We start from the raw sequence: 19,417 nt of genomic DNA on the forward strand, positions 1-19,417 counted from the left end.
TCGGCCCGGGCCTTTAGTGTCTTTTGAAGTTTCTTCTTCCACTGCTATCATTTAAATACTGGAACCCACCTTACCCTGGGTCACAGCCCTCCTCAGTTTCTTTGATTGCACGATCGTTCTGACTCTGTATACATGGACATCTGCCAAATCTCTTTAGGTTAGCCACTTCTAGTCACCTGGGCATGGGCATTTTCAGTTCAGTGTATCTGAAATATTGTCTATACCGAACACGTACAGGCTTTCTCCCTTTTGTTATTGTCTAAAAAAACCAACCCACCGACAAGCAAACAAACAAGCAAAGCCACAGTAAAAGAGGCCAAATAGATTACCTAGAGAAACTGTGCCACTCTGCTTAAAGGACTGAGCATTCTCATCATTTAGTGTCTGTTTATGAGTGCTAAGGGTTAGAGCCAATGTCCCAGGGCGTGAGGACTGTCCAAAATGACATGGGATGGTACAGTCTGGGCCTCTCTGCAAAACTGACCTTCTAGCTAAACTCCAAGGAGAACAGGAGTCCACAATAAGGAATTAAGAGAATGAACACTTGAAGCAGAAGGCAGATCCCTGGGCCCACAGACACTGGGCATTGTCAAGCAACCACATGGAAATAGCATAACACAGCACAGTAAGCTAAGGGTACAAGAGGAGTCTAGTAAGGCCTGCAGGAGGGCCAAGGCTTGGAAGCAGGAGAGAATTAAGTGTCAGTGTAATAGAGAGCTATTGGAAGTCCAAGTGACATAGATCTAGTTTTATTTGGAAATGAAGGAAGGGTCTTGCTAGGTGGCTCCAGGTAGCCTCAAACTTATGGTCCTCTTGCCTTGGCCTGAGTGCTGCAATTATAGGCTTGTGGCAACACACTTGGCCGCATCTGCATGGTAACAGCATCCTTGGGCTGCTGGGAGAGAACGTATTTTCTGTGTATAGGGTGGGTGTGAACTCTGGCAGGGGTGGATACTGAGAACAGCTGGGAGGTCACCCAGGTAAGACAGCTCTTCTAGTGAATCACACTCATCATGATGTCAATCTCCTTTTTCTCTTACTATTTCCCTTTTCCATTTTATACCCTAAGCCTCTTTGAAATTACTTCTCTCCCATGTTCCCACATCCATCCTTAACCCTGCATCCCCAGTTCAGGCCCCCTCGTCATTCCCAGGCCGGATCCCTGCCATGGCCTCCCGGAGCGGGGCATCTTACTCCAATGCTGTCCTGGTCAAACACTGACAAAAGTCAGACACTCTTTGCAAGACTACCATAAGCCGGGCGATGGTGGCGCACGCCTTTAATCCCAGCACTCGGGAGGCAGAGGCAGGTGGATCTCTGTGAGTTCGAGACCAGCCTGGTCTACAGAGCTAGTTCCAGGACAGGCTCCAAAGCCACAGAGAAACCCTGTCTCGAAAAACCAAAAAAAAAAAAAAAAAAGACTACCATAGTGTAAGTCCCCTGCTCCGCGGCTACCAGGCCACTCTGTCCTCCCAATATGCATTTTGAAAAAAATGGCTGGTCTTACCACGGGGTAAGCCCGGACTTATTCATTATGTGTGCTCCCGTTATCTCCTCTGCTTGTCGTTGCAATAGCCACAACCATAGCAGGTTTCTCTACTCTCCATTAGACTAAGCAGAGAATACTGCATGTACCCGGAATCTTTAGTGTACATCAATGGCCTCAGTACTAAGGTTCGCCGGAGGGAAAAAAAAAATGGACCCGCCTTTAAAAAACATAAAATCTCATCAAGAGGAGGGTCTACGGATTAATAATTAAGCTTTGAAGCAGAGGGCCTAGAATAGCAGCTTGGATTCTGATCATGTCACCTAATTGCCTGTGAAGCCACTTTCTAGCTGGGCAACGGTGGGTCAGCATACACTGTTCCTCCGCGCCAAGGGAAGAGGATTCAGCGCGGGGCTTCGGGAGATGGCATCTTGGCCCAGGACGCCCGTTCAGACACTGCTCGGTCCATACCACTTCCCCTGCCGTAGTTCAGGAACCCCCTAGAGTCTGAAATCCCATCCTGGAACTTGTTTCTCTCTTAACAATTGTCCCTCACCGGGAACCCTCTGGGACCCGGGACCCCAGTCTTCGTCCCTCCCCGGCCGCGGCTTACATTTTCTTAGCCACATCGGTCTCGCGGAACTGCTCCTTCACCATGGTGCCGGCTGCCCGGGCGCCCTTCGCAGGGCTCCGACTACAGACACCGCTGTCGCTGAGCCTTCCTGTGGTACTTCTGGCTTCAGAGCTAATAGAACTGCAACACTTCTTCGGCCACCGTAGAGCGCCGCACGTGCCGCTTCCTCTTCCGCTGCCGGAGTCTATCAAGAGAGGCTTCTCGCACGCTGTTTTGCGACCTCCTTCTACACCGCCACCTAGCGACACAGCATAAAAATGCTCCTAGGCCGCGTGGAGCAAAGAAAATCCCTTTTCCCATGGGTTTCTCAAAACGATAGAGGAGTGAGAAGTACCATATTTATCTCAAAGCCAAAATAAAATTAAAAAAACGTGAAGAAGGAGCATCTAATTGTTTGAGATATTGAAAGTTAAAATCTACCTGCCAAAGGAACAGAAGAGCACCATGGTGGGCAATCAAAAGAAGGAATAATAGCTGAAGACAAAGCTGGACACACAAGCCTCCAGTCTGTAACGTTATTTGAGGGGAAAATGTAATTTATACAATTGCAAACTAGGACGTGTGTGTGTGTGTGTGTGTGTGTGTGTGTGTATTTTGTTTCCTGAGGAAGGATCTCACTCTATAGTCCTTGCTGGTCTTGAACTTGCCATCCTTCTGCCTCCATATTCTCAGTGATTAGATAACATACCTAGCGTAAATATGTGTGTGTACGTACATATGTGTCATATGTGTATATATGATTTATTTTAATTATGTGTTTTGTAAGCAGGTGCAGCAAGAACCCGCCGAATTTCACCCCTCTTTCTGAAAAGAACAGTATATTAGGAACTGCTTGGTTACCTCTAAGGATAGTAGAAGACAATTGAAAAACCTTGTTAGGTTTCATAGCATTATATTATTGGGGTGGGGCAGCTCAGAAAATCCATTGTTTAGTTAGTGAACTCTGTGAGGCAGAGGAGACTCTGACAGACTCCTTCAGGGCCTTCAGCCATCTGTTAACGGCTTCTGAGAAATGCTTTAAGTTTCTGTTTCCTGGCAAAACCAAGCTCAGGTGGAACCCAGACTGTCACCCTAAGATCTTGCCATTCACACTGCCATTTTGGGGCCTGCTTTGGGGACCTAACATGCTTGTGTATGTGTGCACACACGTGCAGGCAGATGCACACTAGCCGCTGGGGCGCCCTGCTCTTCCCCTTGGAATAATGCGCGATTACATTCACTTTCACGTACTGCTCCACTTTTTTGTTGTCGTTGTCTTGTTTTTGTTTTGTTTTGAGACAAGATTTCTCTGTGCATCTTTGGTGCCTGTCCTGGCACTCGCTCCATAGACCGGGTTGACCTCAAATTCCCAGAGATCCACCTGCTTCAGCCTCCCAAGTGCTGGGATTAAAGGCATGCACCACCGCCCGTCCACACTGCTCCACTTTATGCAAAGTGTAACTTCTGAATTGGGAAACATTAAAGGTTAATTTTGTATAAGAACACAGATTTGAGGAAAAGAGAAACTATCTTTGAAATAGGTTCTTGCTGTATACCCCTACTTGCTCAGTGTGGGCTCAACTTCTGATCTTCTTGTTCAGCTTTGCAGACACATGAAATCATAGGTTTCTGCCACCATACCTGGCTCAAATAGATGACTTTACTTTTTCCTTCTTAGTGCTAGCGACTGAATCAGAGAGCCTTTGCATACTGGACAATGTTTGGTCACTGAGCAGAACTACATCCTTGCTTCTTTTAAAACTTTCATTGGAGCCAGGATCCCGCCAGACTGGTCTGCAAATCGCTATGCAGCCCAGGGCAGGTTTAAAACTTTTGATCCTCTTGCCTGACTATGTCTGGCTCAGCAAATTTTAGAGATGCTCAGTAAATCTCAAAACCAAATTATACCAACTCAATCCCCTCCCAATCCAATATATTGGTACATGTGGTGGTACACTGAGGAGGTGAAGGCAGGAGGGTCAGGAATTCAGGATAATTCTTTTTTTTTTTTTTTTTTTTTTTGGTTTTTCGAGACAGGGTTTCCCTGTAGTTTCTAGAGTCTGTCCTGGAACTAGCTCTTGTAGACCAGGCTGGCCTCGAACTCAGAGATCCGCCTGCCTCTGCCTCCCGAGTGCTGGGATTAAAGGCGTGTGCCACCACCGCCCGGTAGGATAATTCTTGGCAATACAACGAATTTTTCCAGGCCTCGATGGGCTTCACCGAAAGATGCCGCTTCAAAGAATCCAAAACATCACACATGAAAAAAAAAAAATCTTACGAAAAAAATAAGTTAACAACGTGAAGTGCCACAAACACGAAATGAAAGATCGAGTTAAGGCTTCTACCGTTTCCCTCTGTGTAAAACGGGCATGCTGCCCGAAAGGCCTTCTTTAAATGTCTTCAAGATTAATTCATCTGGAGGCGATTTTTATTTTATTTTTTGAGTCAGGGTTGATGTGGGATGAGCCCTGACTGACCTAAAACTACCTATGTAGACCGTGCTGGGCTTCAACTCAGAGATCTGCCTGCCTCTGCTTCTCACGCCCAACTTGACTGAAGCAATGTAAACAAAGTGAACTGTGCCGGGTGTGGTGGCATATGCCTTAAATCCCATCACACAGAAGGCAGAGTTCCAGGACGCTAACAACAAATCGGGCAGTGGTGGTGGCACGCCTTTAATCCCAGCACTCGGGAGGCAGAGGCAGGCAGATCTCTGTGAGTTCGAGACCAGCCTGGTCTACAAGAGCTAGCTCCAGGACAGGCTCTTAAGCTGCAGAGAAACCCTGTCTCAAACAAACAAACAAACAAACAAACAAACAACAAATCCCGTCACACAGAAGGCAGAGAAGGCAGAGTTCCAGGTCGCTAACAAAAAATACGGCAGTAGTGGTGGCGCACGCCTTTAATCCCAGCACTCAGGAGGCAGAAGCAGGGGGATCTCTGTGAGTTCGAGGCCAGCGTGGTCCACAGAACGAGTTCCAGGACTGGCTCCATAGCTACTGAGAAACCCTGTCTCGAAAAACCAAAAAGACAAACAACCAACAACAACAACAACAAAAAAAAATCAGGAGGGAGACGTTTAATTGCAAAAGAACACGCCATTGCGCAACCACAGATCGGGCTGGCTAGACCTGGGGGCGTATCTAGAGGCCAGAGGGGCGTGGCTTTAGGCACTTTCAATCAGGCATTGGTGTGGCCTGCCCCTAGGCTTTGGCCACGCCTCCGCGCCAGGACCCGGGTCCTTCCGTGCGCGTTGATATGATTGGCCGGCCGGGAGCGGGCCTCTTTTCCTGCTTCAGCAGCTCGGCGCGGCCGTCATCATGGTGAGTCTCCTCGGGTCGTCAACTCCATCCGCGGCGTATCCGCGCCATCCCTGCCCCCGCAAGCCTGCCACTGCAGCCGCAGCCGGCCGGGACCCACCCGTTCCGTTAGGGCCATGTCGCACGGAGCCCGGTCGCCCCGGCCGCCGAGCCGGGGTCGTCTGACCGCTCTCTGGAACACGCCGGGCTACCGGGTCTCGGGGCCGCCGAATTCGGGCCGGGCTGGCGGGCCGAGGTGAAGAAGGCGCCTCCCCTTCTTCTGCTGGCATTTGCGGTTGCAGAAACGTGGGGTGCTCTGTAGAGAATGTCTGGTATCTGATGCCCAGGGGCCAGGCATTCTTAAGAAATCTACACGACTTAAGAGTTAAGAAAAACCAGTAGTGCTGAGCTTGGACTTTAGTTGAGACGCTAAAATGATGGCTACAATTTAAAAGTTAACTGTCGATGCGCAGTGGTGGCGCACGCCTTTAATCCCAGCACTTGAGAGTCAGGGAGATCTCTGCGAGTTCGAGGCCAGCCTGGTCTACGAAGCGAGTTCCACAACGGCTAGGACTGTTAAGAGAGAAACCCTGTCTCGAAAAATCAAGAAGGGAAGGAAACTGATGACAGAAAATAAGAGGTTTGTGGGAATTTTACGTGGTGGTTGAGGTTGCCACTCTGTCTTGGACACGTTAGTAGTTATTGACGTAGCATGGCAAAGACAAGAAAGGGTTAACATAATCTTACTAACTTGTGTGTTACCTGCAGAATGACACAGTAACGATCCGGACCAGGAAGTTCATGACCAATCGTCTGCTTCAAAGAAAACAGATGGTAAGGGTGGGCAGCTAAGTTTGGCGTGTTGGGGCTTAATTTTGAAGATGTAGTTGATTGTAACATAGTAAACTTAGCCTCTTTTTTTTTTTAGGTTATTGATGTCCTTCACCCTGGGAAGGCAACAGTACCAAAGACAGAGATTCGGGAGAAGTTAGCCAAAATGTACAAAACCACACCAGACGTCATCTTTGTATTTGGATTCAGAACTCATTTTGGTGGTGGGAAAACAACTGGCTTTGGCATGATCTATGATTCTCTCGATTATGCAAAGAAGAATGAACCCAAACACAGACTTGCAAGAGTAGGTATCCTGTTCATTTGCCAGTATCACTGTGTTGTGAATAGATAGAAGGAGCAATAGCAAACAGTTTGGGAGCAGCAATCATGTACTAGGAATCCTAAAAGGGTTAATGGAGGGTTCTTTGCTTAATACAGAGGTTCCTGGTCATCTGTGGGACTAAGTCTAACTGTAAACCTTTGACTTAATATTTAAGACCTCTCAGTATGGTATTAAGATACTTTTCCAAGCTTTCCTCCTACCTCCATGTAGTTGACCTGTCCTGAACTGGAACTCAACAGCAGTTGTCCCCAGCCTCCTAAATGGTGGGGTTGCAGGTATGCACTGCCACATCTGGCTAGGAAGAAGTTGGTGGTTATTTAATGGGCAAGTTACAGTATATTACAATGCACTGGCAGTAGCTTTAAAATTTTAGGGCCGAATTCCGTCTAGTCCAAAACTGGTAACAGGCTTGATACCACTTTTTAAAGTGGTACTCTGGGGCTAGAGAGATGGCTCAGGTTAAGAACACTTGACTGCTCTTCCAGAGGTCCTGAGTTCAATTCCCAGCAACCACATGGTGGCTCACAGCCATCTGTAATGAGATCTGGTTCCATCTTCTGGCGTGCGAGCATACATGGAAGGAATGTTGTATACATAATAAATAAAATGGTGCTCTGGGAATCCATTGCTGAAGTGCCTGGGAGCCTTGTGAAGACCTTGCCAGCAATAACCAAGAGCAGATTAATGGGTTAGGATCTCCGTGGTTGAAAGGGTATAGAGAGCTCTTAGTATAAGTGACACCTGTCACTTTACTAGAGAAGTAGGAATTGAAAGGGAAATGTCATGGTAGCTTAAAAAGGTATATTGGGTTCCGTGATGGTGGTGGTACAGGTATGCGCTTGCAATCCCAGCAGAGGCAGGCAGGTGTGAATTCAAGGACAGCCAGGGCTAAACAAAAACGCTATCTCAAAAAAAGTGTGTTTATTTGTAAAACTGTTTCAGAGTTTTCTCAGCGTCTCCATTGGTGATGGATGAGTTAACCAGATACATGTACTCTTTTCTCTCTGGTAGCATGGCCTTTATGAGAAGAAAAAGACCTCCCGAAAACAACGAAAGGAACGCAAGAATAGAATGAAGAAGGTTAGGGGGACTGCGAAGGCCAATGTTGGTGCTGGCAAAAAGGTACGACTCAAGGGAGGTTCAGAAATGTCAGTGATTGTCGAGCTTAATATTGTCTATGAAGAGGCGTTTCTTTTCTAAATAATCTTTCTTGGTGTTTTTTTGTTCCCTCTTCTGGATTGCAGAAGGTAACGTTTTGAGCAGCTGTGTAGCATAGTAGTATCCTAGAATAGATTGTCCCACATCTTCTGCTCATAGACTAGCACAATCCAACATGGGGCCACATTGACTCAGCTATGCTAGTGGGTGCTTTCAAGCCCTGGCTCAGGAATTTCTCATGCTGATTGACATAGACACTTCAAGGAAGAACAGAGTGTTCTTAGGATTTCATTTTGTTTTTTAGCACAGAGGTTTTTGAAGCAGCTGGATCAATGTGGCCCATGCTTTCCTATCCAGTTAGCTGAGATCACAGTGCTTTTAGTAAAGAGTTTATGCCAGCTTTGCTAGCTAGCTGTGAGTAGCAGGGTGGAATTCAGGTGTTGGGTTGCTGAATAATCAAGTGTTCTGTGAATTTTTCCCCCCTCTACTGTCTTGGATTTCTTGTTCAACAGAAATGAATTATCTAGCAGGTACTGAGCTTGAGCACGGTGTGGGGTTGTGTCACCTTCACTGAGCTGGCTTTGATGCTTTGCATGTTGGCTTTTGGACAACGATTTTTCATAGTGTGACCTATTAAAATACCAATGACCTGTTTTAAGTAGTAACTTATTACTGGAAGGACTTAACTCAAAGATGCATGTTTCATGGGTGGGTAGTGACTCACTGAAGGGGGAGGTAGCTTCCCTGGTCTCTCTGAACTTGGAGTTTGAGACTGCTTTTTAGGAAATGGCTTCAGTGACCCTGCTCCCATCAGTGTCTTAGCATGTCTGTCCTTAGTCTCCTGTTAATAGAAAACTTAGAGGTAGCATAGTGAAGCTTTGGCTATTTTTACCACATTCATTTTAATCAGTGGTTCCTTACTACATTTGCAGTGTGCGGCGGAGTTACATCAGTAGCATTTTAGAAATGTGCCCGCCACCCCTCATGCCTGTCTTTCAAGCTGCCTGCCTGAGACTGTAATCAAATGACTTCTATCAGCACTGTAGAACTGCATAGGTGTTAACAGATTGATTATACCTGCTGATTGATAGAAGTTTTGATGATGCAATTAGATTTGTCTCTTGCCAGACCTGAGGGCTGTTTAACACAGATTCTTTGCAAAACCACTAGGTTCAGCCTCAGTCCCTCTGGGTGTCCTGGGGAGCTGACACTGGGGCTGGCCAGATACATCCTGTACTAGCACCACCTTGAAAAGCCAACTCAAAAATTTAAAATAGTAATGGCCTCTGGACTGTGTTTTGCTTATAGTGGAACCTGGTGTTCCTTTACCATGCAGTGGAGCTTAAATCAAGGCACCAGTCACATTTGTATTAAGTGTTTTGTTACTAATCTGTGTACCTCATGGTATCCAAGATTGGTATACTTTAAAGGATTAAAATGGCACAGGTTTCAAAAGACTGGCCTAATCATTTAGAGCCTTCCCATTGGAGTCTAGAAGAGTCCCAAGTCTGGGCCTAGCCTCAGGGGTGACTCTTTCACCTAAATGCTAGTAATTGACAATGTAGGTTTGTTACCACTCATTAACATTAATGCAGTTGCGGGCCACCTTGCTAGCATTGGAGTTGTAGTAATCAGGCAAGGTGCTGTCAGAATTGGGTGGTGTGTAAGGAATGTCCATGTGCAATCACAGAATGGTCACCTGAGGTACCTGGTTGCATGTACATTTGCAGTGCAGATGTGTTGGTGTTTGAAAGGGGACTACTAATGAACTGTCTGTTTTCCTCCTTCCCATTCCCCCTTTCCTGCACTGATGCAGTGAGTGGAGATTGGATACAGGTATAATTCAAGCTCTTACGTAGATCATTAGACTCCTTATTACTGACATAGTTTGAGCAAGCGTGTGAACATTTATACATAGATTTGTAAGTGTACAGTTTGTAACAGTACTAACAGTGACTGTCTAATTCAGATAGTAACTTGTTTTTGTTTCATTTCTAACGTGAATGTTTACTTTCTGAATGTTTGCATCATTTTCTTAGTTTCTGTTTTAGGTTGTTAATGCTGTTTTGCATGAGTTTCTTTTTTTAAAGAGTTTGTCTTTGAACTTTAAAGATACTTTAAAGGTTGTTGCTGACTAATTTTTTTTTTTTCGTTCACAGCCAAAGGAGTAGATCCGCGGTGACTTGATCTGCTGTTTGCAGACAATTTCCCAGAGGACAAATAAATTAAAAGCTTATGTCTGGAGTCCGCCGTTTATTGGGTATTAGAAGTATCAGGTGGCTCAGTTTAAGAGCATTTCCTGAGTTCAATTCCCAGCAACCACATGGTAGTTCACAGCCATCTATAATGAGATCTGGTGCCCTCTACTGGTGTGCAGGCAGAACACTGCATACATAATAAATTTTTTTGAAAGAAAGTAGTATCAGGTGGCTGTTTAAGTGTTTGAATTTACTGCTCTTAGGTAAAGCCTGCTGCAGGGAGCTCGTACAAATCCTAGAGGACAGTGGGTGTAGACAACTGCATGGGCAAAGCATAGGACAAGTGTGTGAGCCCCGTGAGCATTCACCTTGGCTGAAACCTAGACTCCAGCTTAGTTTTTTTGTGTGTGTGCCGCCCGCCCCCCCTTCCCAGGGTTTTTATAGCCCGGGCTGGCCTCAACTCAGATTTGCCTGTGCCACCACTATCCGATGATGCTTTCCCTTGCCTTCCTCCGTTTGCCTCTGCTTTCCTGCAAGCTTGGGTTAAAGGTCTGCACCCCCACTCTCATGCCTCACCCCTGGCCTTACATCTTAATCTGCTGGTATGGCTCATTCCTGTGATTCATTGAATTTTACCCATATGGAAGCCTGTAAAACAAACTTAGATCTTTCTATCTGGCCCTAATGGAAATTGAGTTTATTTACCTGGCTAGTGGCATTGAACCCAGCGAGTGTTCTGGCTCTAGCCTGTGGCTACCAGTCAAGCAGCAGGCACCACTTTTCTTTGCCTGATACTAGGAGGGATCAAACTCAAGGGCCCAAACTGGGTTGATCAGGTGTTTGGGCAATTTTGGTTGGAGTTTGCCTAAAAGGCATTACAGCTTACAGGTGGTACATTTTGTTCTATGTGTGTGTGTGTGGTGGAGCCCATGACTTTGCATATAGACTAGAGCTGGCTGAGTGATTTTCTGGGAAAGCCCAGCATGGTTTTCCCCCTGAAAGTTAAATCAGTTGGTAGAGTCCATGCAAGAATTAGACTTGTGAGTGCAATGAACACAACGCATAACTGGAAACCTTGACTATAGAGGTGGGTTGCTCTTGAAGGGGACTTTGTTCCAGATTTTCAGCACCTCGTGGCTTACACTCGTAACTCAGGTTCAAGGGGTCTGATAACCCTCTTCTGGTAACACCAGGTATATACAGTGCAGGGAAAATATGAGACCTTAAAATGATGGCTACTGAACGACCTGCTAAGTTGGACAGGAGAAATTGGGTCAGCATCCCAGAACATGGAGAAGGCTTCAATTTGGGGAGGTGTGGGTGTGCAGCATTTTGGGTTTAGGAAATTTTTCCCCTGCTGGGCTCAAATGGCCAGTAGAATATAGACTGGACTGAACTAGTTATCAAAGTGGTTACAGGGTTGAGTAAAGTAGGGTGAAGTCTAAGCTAAGGCTGGAATGGGAGGTTGGTGGGCGGGAGTGGACGACACAAAGCGGTAACCTGGGGAACGGTTGCTGTTGAGAGGTTGGTCCAGGCCTAGGGGGGAATGTGACGGTAGGGGTGTGAAATACCTGAAGCCAGTGTTGCCCATCTTATGTAACGGCTGAGGGCTGCTGACCTTGCAAACAGCCTGTGCCCACTAGCTTCGGGTCAATGTCAAACTGAGGCCGTTGAAGGGACCTGTTCTGCCCCTCTGAATCACAAGCTATTTTGAGACTCGGGCTGAAGGATTGAGCAGCTGTCAGGAAGTGAGGATTTGGGAAAACTAGGTTTTGTGCTATTGAACTTGGGAATGTTGGAGGCTGTGGCACAGCCCTGACAATAACTAGACAGACACTGCTTTCTGCAGGTTTGGGGCAAGCCTTTATAAGAATGTAAAATTGATCTTACTGAGGAAGTCAACAGAGTACAGCCCCTCCAGCTTGGCACTAACTAGATACTAATGAGGCACAGGATTCCAACTCTAGACCTTGTGCCTACTTGACGGCTGGTATTCTGAGCTTGCTTCCACCTAGAAACCCCAGAGGGTGGTTCTGCAAGTGCAGTGTTTGCATTGTCTTGTGCTTTGTGTGATGCCTTTAGTTTGCCCCAGTACGCTTGTGTTGCAGCCTAAGCAACCAGGCAGCTTTTTGTTATCCTTTACAGCTTCCTTTCCTTGGCAAGTTTTGTTTTTTCCCAAGACAGGGTTTCTCTGTGTATCTCTGGCTGTCCTGGAACTTACCTGTAAGACCAGGCTGGCCTCAGAGAGAGAGGTTCGTCTGCCTCTCCCTCCCAAGTGCTAGGTTTAAAGATGTGTGCCACCACTGCTCAGCTAGTCAGTTTATTTTGATTTGCCCTAAAGAGAGCATCTTCTACCATACGCTCATGGAGCTGAGGCAGGCAGGATTATAAACTGTACATTATGTGGACAGTGGTGTGCAATTAATCTCAAGAGGAAGTATCTCTTCCAGGTTGGAGAGGGTGTAGACAATAGATCTTTGCTACCAAGTGGTGGTGAGGGTGGGGTTAGCATGCAGTTGTGTGACCCCAAGACATCACTGTATGCAGTCAAAGTTGCTTTCTTTTGGGCATGCTATTGCTCAGTAAGGTGCCATTTGCCACAGGGATGCTGAACGTGGGTAGCTAACCCCGCTCCCCACTTACCAAGTTACTATGTGCACTACTGGTCCCTGATCTGGCACCTGCGGTGGAAAGATAAGCCAATAGGAGAGTAAGCTTACTTAGAATCTTGTGGTCTGGCTCCTGGAGTGGCTAGCAGTGCTTGGTTGGGACATGATGGCAGTTCTGAGCTGAAATTGGTGTATGAGGCTGGATCCTGGGGGAAGTAGCATCAGGGAAAGTGAGATGATCTAATGCAAATGCAGAAAGGCAGTCTCATTTGAAGCCATGAAAGAGGAAACTAAGGTGCACCAGGGAGTGATCATTCTGCAGTGGGGCAGGAGATAGAAGGATGGGATGGACATCCTCCTGAATTGAGATGGAATGCCAGCGTGACTGGTGGCTTCAGATAGAGTTGCTTTTTACCCCCCGCCTTTCTCAAGGGGGAAATTCCATTCCAAACAGAATTCAGGTTGGCTAAGCAGACGACATGACTCTGGGTTATCAGTGATACTAGGGAGAGTTTTCCTGAGTCCCAGAGTCCCACACATCCATTCATCTGCCTTTTGGACTCACCCCCTACCCAGGCGGTGGTGGCACACACCTTTAATCCGAGCACTTAGGAGGCAGAGGCAGGTGGATTTTACCCCTATGCCAGACCTGAGGCCCTATCTTGCAGTCTTCAGGCTGGGAGCAAGTTAGGGTACAACACTTGCTCTAGCGGAAGGGATTTGCCGAGGTCAGAAGGGAACAGTCCAAGACCTCGTGTGCCAGGCTAAAGACTTTTCTCATCCAATATTTTGGTTGAGTAAAAGAAAATGTGGAGAATTAGAGTTGAACAGTAGGTCAAGTGTCCTTGTCACATGCTGAGTTTTTCCTCACAAAATACTTGAACCGTTTAACTGCTCATCAGGCATGATGGAAAGATTTATACAGCAGGATAGGGATGATGAGCTGGCAGCTGAGCAGTGTACTGGCGAAGGAAGCCAGGTTAGGAACTGGACCTGTTCTTGCTCCTCAGCCTCCACACAGCAAGTGCCGTGAGGGAACAGAGGGCTTACGGCTCGGCCTTCCACGCCCCTCCCTCTGCATCAGGTATAAGGACTAGCTTGACTCCTGAGAGTTTGTTAAAAACACTCAGCTGTGCCCTTAATCCCAGCACTCGGGAGGCAGAGGCAGGTGGATCTCTGTGAGTTCGGGGCCAGCCTGATCTACAAGAGCTAGTTCCAGGACAGGCTCCAAAGCTACAGAGAAACCCTGTCCCGAAAAACAAAACAAACAAACAAAAAATACTCAGCTGCTCACCCCAGCGTTCACTTTGTAGGTTGAAAGGGTGGAAGTGCTCATCATATATCTGAAGTTTTAACAACTTCAGGGTTTAAGCTAAAAGCTCCCAAAGGTCTGTTCTGCCTGTATCTCTCTTGTGACAGGCTCGCAAATAATATGATCTTACTGCGGCTACTGCTAATGAAAATTATGAGCACAGAGCTAGGCAGACAGCTCGGCGAGTGAAGTGGCTGCTGTGGGAGCACGAGCCCCTAAGTTCAGATCCCAGCACCCACATAAAAGCTGGGCCACGGAGACCCGCCGGAATCCCAGTGCCAGGGAAGCCAGAGTCAGCTTCGTGCCGGCCTTGTCGGCCTAGCCTAAATGATGAGGTCTAGATTTAGTAAGAGACCCTGTCTCAAAAAGTAAGGGGGAGATTAGGAGAGGAGGGGGTCTGAGGTGGAGGTCTGGCCTCCCTGTGTTCATGCACAGATAAGCACATGGGTGCCCACACATGTGGATATGAACATGTGATACACACATGAACACGTTTATTGGGGGTATACTGGGAGCTAAGTCCAGGAGGGAGGCACTGTTCTCTCTGATTTGCAGATGAAGAGCTGAGGTTTTCAGGCGTTAAGGTTGCAGTCTAATGAGCCTGGGACAAGCTGAGGCGGGTCTTCCTTGTCTTCACACCAGCGTGAACACCGCCTGGGAGCTTGTTACAGTGGCCAATTTCAGGGCCCCATCCAGCCAAAGGAAGTGAGAGTGGGGCCAGTAACTTGGGTTTTAACTTGCAGGTGAGTCTGGTGCGGACTGAGGTTGAGGGTATTGGGGAGTAGACGCTGTAGAGGGGACAGCGGTAGGGACCAGCAAAGAACCTTCCTGGGTGGGATAAAGGTGGTCCCTCCGGCCGTCTTCCACGAGGGGGCACTGTGGGTACAGGTTTGGAATCGTCCGCTTTGTTGTTAAGGCCGCCGCTCTCTGGAAAGCCTGCTGCTAGATTAACAGAGGGGTCAGGCTTTCTTCTTCCGGTAAGGTCTGGCGGGCTGGTAATCTTGTTTACAGGATTCGGCCCTTGTAGGGAAGCTGAACCTGGAGGGCTTGCTGAGGGCTTGCTGCTGCTCACATGTGCATGGCGATGTCTACCCATCCGTGGGGCAAGGTCTCTGCCGATCCACTGCAAACAGCATAACCCCTTTGTAGCTGCGCAGTCAGGCAGCTTACAGTTTCTTTAGAGAGCGGAGCGCTAGAACCCCCAGCAGCCGATTATGGCTCAGCATTTAGCATGCTGAGTGTCGTACTGCTGTCTGGTTGAATGGGGCCAGAAGCTATCTTCAAGTCTTTGTGATCAGGGGCAATTTTCCTTTACCTCTGGGCCTCAGTTTCCCTGTTAGGTTGAGGAAGTAACTTTGATTGGTGGCTATCAGCAGCTCTTTCTGGGTCTAAAATCCTACTGGAGGGAAGAAAGGAAGAAGCCAGCAGTGTCTTTCTCTGTCTCCTAGTGAAGCACCCTTCAAACAGCCCCCCCCCCCCCACAGTAGAAACTCTGGGGATGTAAATTCTCTTCTCTCAAAAATAAGGGTAAATGCACACATGTAAATAGATACATACAAGTCCTGCCCCAGGGAGCTGAGGAAGAGCCTACTTGTGCTTTGAAAGACACGGGCTGCAGGGAGCTGCCGGGGGCTGCTGGAGCTATGACATGACATCTATCTCCGGTGTCCATTTAAGTAAGCCTTTCCAGGGACTCGCGAGGCAGTAAGGTGGAACCTACCAAATGAGATTTTTTTTCCCCCATGTCCTTAGACACCCAGGATTTGCCTCTATATGGATTTCTATTCTGAGTTGTTTGGAAGGAGGAAAGATTTACATCATGGTCTCTCAGCTGCTCTGTGTATTTCTTCAGAAAATTCATTGCCTCAGAGTGACTTCAGCGTTTCCCTCCTGAATACAGCGCTTGGTGTCTTACATTTACACTGGCTGGCCCCTCACCCAGATGAGTGCTGAGCTGCACAGTAGGCCTCTGGCATTGCCGGTTCTGAGTCTTTTTAGACGTACACAACACTTCTGTATTTGAGGATCGCAGCCCTCTGCTGTTCCCACCATGTCTGGTGCTACGCAGAGAGTTTGGTTAGAAATTGCCCATCCCACCTCCAAGACTACTGAGGCCCAAGCCTTCACCATACATGGTACATGTTAAGCAAGATGACTCTTCCTGTTTCCCCAGAGAAGCAAAGGGAAGCTTTAGGCCCATTCAGCACCTCCATGCATTGCAGAGTCAGCAACTTGTGAGGTCTCTGAATTTGTTAATAGGAAAGAGAGCCCTGGGCTTCAGACTGCTTCACTCAAAGTTCGTGCCCTTAAATGGTCATCTGAAGAAGCTCAGGTGTATTTACACACACATAAACATCTACTGCCCCCCCCACACCACACTTACACCCCAACACACATGCACCTGTGGAGCTGGGGATGGAACAACCTAAGGCCTTGGACACTCAGGGAGGGAGAATGCTTTACCTGAGTTGCACCCCAGCCTCGTCCTGCCATCTTTGAGTTAAGAAGCTCTGTGGTACCCACTCTGTCTGGCTAACCATTTTGTGTCGTCCTGCACAGTCTGCCACTAGTACAGCAGCGACCTCAGGAGGCTGAGGTTTGACATGGCAACCCCAGTGCTCTCCTATGTCATCAGTCCAGTGCACTGGGAGGGGGCCTTGGCTGCAGGTAACTTTGAACCAGAAATCGGTATAAAGAACCTTGAATAGACAGAACACGGCGCTCCTGGGCAAAGGCCTCTAGGGCTGGCGAGTGCAGCCATTTCCTAGTGTTAACGATGGCTCAGACAGTTTCTCAGCTTTGCTAATTCACGTGGGTGTTTGTTCTGTGGGATGTGCCAATCACAGGTGGGCTAAGGGTGAGGCAAGGAAGTACTCAGCTTCTGGCTGACTCCGTGGACGCTCACTCCCCTCAAACCCCACCAAGTCTGGAAGGGGCCACGCCATCTCCACATAGGCCATTTCTAGACTAGGCCATCAGTAGAAAATGGATTGGGGACCACTACCAGTCTTTACTGTAGCAGGAGGGAGACAATAGATGCTTTGTGGGGTCCCTTTGACCGGAGGCCTCTGGAGCATGAGGATATTTATTATATAAAAAAAAAAAAGGCAGTGCTGGAGGTATCTCTGGGATTGGTTCAAGAAAATAATTCTAGAACATGAGCAAGCTCTATGCTCCAATTTCTCTATATCTTCTCTAACACTTGTTAGTATCTATAGCTCACCCCAACAGTGAAGGGGTAAGCTAATTTTGGTTTTGTTTTTGAGACAGAATCTTATGATGTCACCGAGGCTGGCTTCCACCTGGATGTGTAGCTGAAGGTAACCTTGAACTTCACACCTTCCTGCCTTTACTTCCCAGGCTCTGAGATCACTACCACTATGCTTGGTTGTAGCTGGTGCTGGAGAGCAAACCCTGGGCTTCGTGTATCCTAGCAAGCACTCTACTATGTGAGCTACATCTCCAGCCCTGTTTTTTGGTTTTTTGAAATAGGTCTTGTTGGGCCAAAATTATCTCAGGGTCTGTACCTCGAGGCCTGTAGGACAGAGAAAAGCCTGGCTCGAGTTTGAGCGGGGATGAGACAGCAAAAACTAGGTAGATGCCCCTCCAGCCAGAGGGAGGGCTTGGCTGTCTCTCATTGGCTGGAGGTACCCCCACATCACAGAATGTCACTTAATCTATATAAGCTGATGCTCACAGTAATAAACTGAGTTCCTGCTTTGACTTGACTCTCTATTGCGTCTGCTCGTTTTGTGTGTGGGGCTGCGGAATGAGCGGATAGCGCACTCACCTTTCCCTGGGGAATAAGGAGGCTCAGGAAACCTAGCAAGGTCTCATTGTATGATTCATGTTGGTCTTGAACTCACTATGTAGCTTTCTTAGTTATTGTTCTGTTGCTGGGAAGAGAAACCAGGACCAAGATCACTCTTATAAAAGAAAGCATTTAACTGGAGTTCCTTACAGGTTTAGAGGTTTAGTCTAGTCCATCATGGTAAGAAACAGACAGGCATAGCACTGGAGCAGTAGCTGAGAATTTTAGATCCTGATTCACAGGTAGTGTAGGCAGAGAGAAAGAGACAATGGGCTTGGTGTGGGCTTTTGAAAGAAACCTCAAAGCTGACTGCCAATGACACATCTACTCCAACCAGGCCACACCTCCTAATCCTTCCCTAACAGTTCCATTAACTGGGACCAAACATCCAACTTTATGAGCTAATGGGGCCATTCTCATTCAAATCACTACAGTAACCCAAACTGGGATTGGTCTTGAGCTTTTTCTGGCCAACCTTTCTAGTGCTGGAATTATAGGTGTCTGCCACCACACTTGACTTATGAATGCCTTTTTCTTTGTGTGTGTGTATATATGTGTGTGTGTGTGTATGCTTGTGTGTATGTGTATTCTGAAGATTAAACCTAGAGTCTTGTATAAATTAGGCACATGTTCTATCATTGAACTAAATCTCCAGCCTTCATTATAGTTTTCATTTATGTTTTGTAATAATATTTCATTTGTAGGTCATGGTGGCACACACCTTTAATTCCAGCACTCTGGGGGCATACACAAATATGTATCTGTGAGTTTGAGGCCAGCCTGCTCTGCATAGCAAGTTCCAGGACAGTCAGAACTACATAGAGAGACACTGTCTCAAAAAGCCAAAACAGGCAAATAACCCAATTAATGGTTTTGACCATCTTTCCATGTGTTTATTTATGTGTATATATTCTGTCGTCATGTCTATTACCATGAAGAAATGCCCTGAGGCAAACAGCACTAGAGGAGAAAGGATTTATTTCAGTTTATCATTTTAGGTTCCTGTCCATTACTGTGGAGAAGTCAGAGCAGCAGGAGCTGGAGACAGCTAGTTACACCACATCCACTGCAAAGAGCAGAGAGAAATGAAAACAAACATGCTCAGTTGCTGGCTTGCCCTCACTGAGCTTTCTCCTCTCATATTGTTCAGGATCTCCTGTCTAGGGAATGGTGCTGCCTACAATGGGCGGGTCTTCCTCTATCAATTAACAATCAAGATAATTCCCCACAGATAAGTCCACAGGCCAATCTGATCCATATAATTACCCATTACGACTCTATTTCTGGATGATTCTCGGTTGTCACATTGACAGTTAAAACTAACTAGCACACAAATCTTTAGAAAAATATCTGTGTAGGCTGGAGAGATGGCTCAGAGGTTAAGAGCATTGCTTGTTCTTCCAAAGGTCCTGAGTTCAATTCCCGGCAACCACCTGGTGGCTCACAACCATCTGTAATGGGGTCTGGTGCCCTCTTCTGGCCTGCAGGCATACACACAGACAGAATATTGTATACATAATTAAAATAAATAAATAAATAAATAAATATTAAAAAAATACCTGTGTGTGTTGTGGGGGGCATTGCAGGTAGGTGAACATGAGCGTGGAAGTCACAAGAAAACCTTGGGTGTCAATCCTCAGTCATAGTCCACCATGGTTTTTGAGACAGAGTTTTATTGACTTGGACCTTGACAAGTTGGCTGACTGGTGAGTGAGCCTCAGGGACCTCTGCCTCTCTAGCACTGGGATTACAAG

The 19,417-nt window shown here is 47.1% G+C and overlaps 2 protein-coding genes across 3 annotated transcripts in view; one reads left to right on the top strand and one right to left on the bottom strand.

Annotated features, from left to right (window-relative positions):
- Polr3a (RNA polymerase III subunit A) overlaps nt 1–2,281 on the bottom strand; it is a 40,250-nt gene extending 37,969 nt beyond the window's left edge. Inside the window, exon 1 of the mRNA XM_038349031.1 lies at nt 2,100–2,281. Within this exon, the coding sequence (XP_038204959.1) occupies nt 2,100–2,143 (44 nt within the window). The 5' untranslated portion in view covers nt 2,144–2,281. The remainder of the gene's footprint in view (nt 1–2,099) is intronic.
- Nucleotides 2,282–5,329: 3,048 nt separating this feature from the next.
- Rps24 (ribosomal protein S24) lies at nt 5,330–9,969 on the top strand. Of its 2 annotated transcripts, none has more exons than XM_038349125.2 (5): nt 5,330–5,422; nt 6,167–6,232; nt 6,327–6,536; nt 7,587–7,697; nt 9,550–9,969. In XM_038349125.2, exons 1-5 carry the CDS (start codon nt 5,420–5,422, stop codon nt 9,550–9,552), a joined length of 393 nt encoding a protein of 130 aa, XP_038205053.1. In that variant the 5' UTR covers nt 5,330–5,419; the 3' UTR covers nt 9,553–9,969. The 2 variants fall into 2 exon arrangements, with proteins under 2 accessions (XP_038205053.1, XP_038205051.1); XM_038349123.2 differs by having other exon boundaries at nt 9,893–9,969.
- Nucleotides 9,970–19,417: the final 9,448 nt, after the last annotated feature.

This window comes from Arvicola amphibius, chromosome 12 (assembly GCF_903992535.2).
Source record: "Arvicola amphibius chromosome 12, mArvAmp1.2, whole genome shotgun sequence".
NCBI lineage: Eukaryota > Metazoa > Chordata > Mammalia > Rodentia > Cricetidae > Arvicola > Arvicola amphibius.

What these genes read in the sequence shown, in the direction of transcription:
- Rps24 (XM_038349123.2), top strand. An exon ending in TGCTTCAAAGAAAACAGATG is followed by an intron (nt 6,233 to 6,326) that starts GTAAGGGTGGGC and finishes TTTTTTTTTTAG; the next exon opens with GTTATTGATGTCCTTCACCC. An exon ending in CCAAACACAGACTTGCAAGA is followed by an intron (nt 6,537 to 7,586) that starts GTAGGTATCCTG and finishes TCTCTCTGGTAG; the next exon opens with CATGGCCTTTATGAGAAGAA.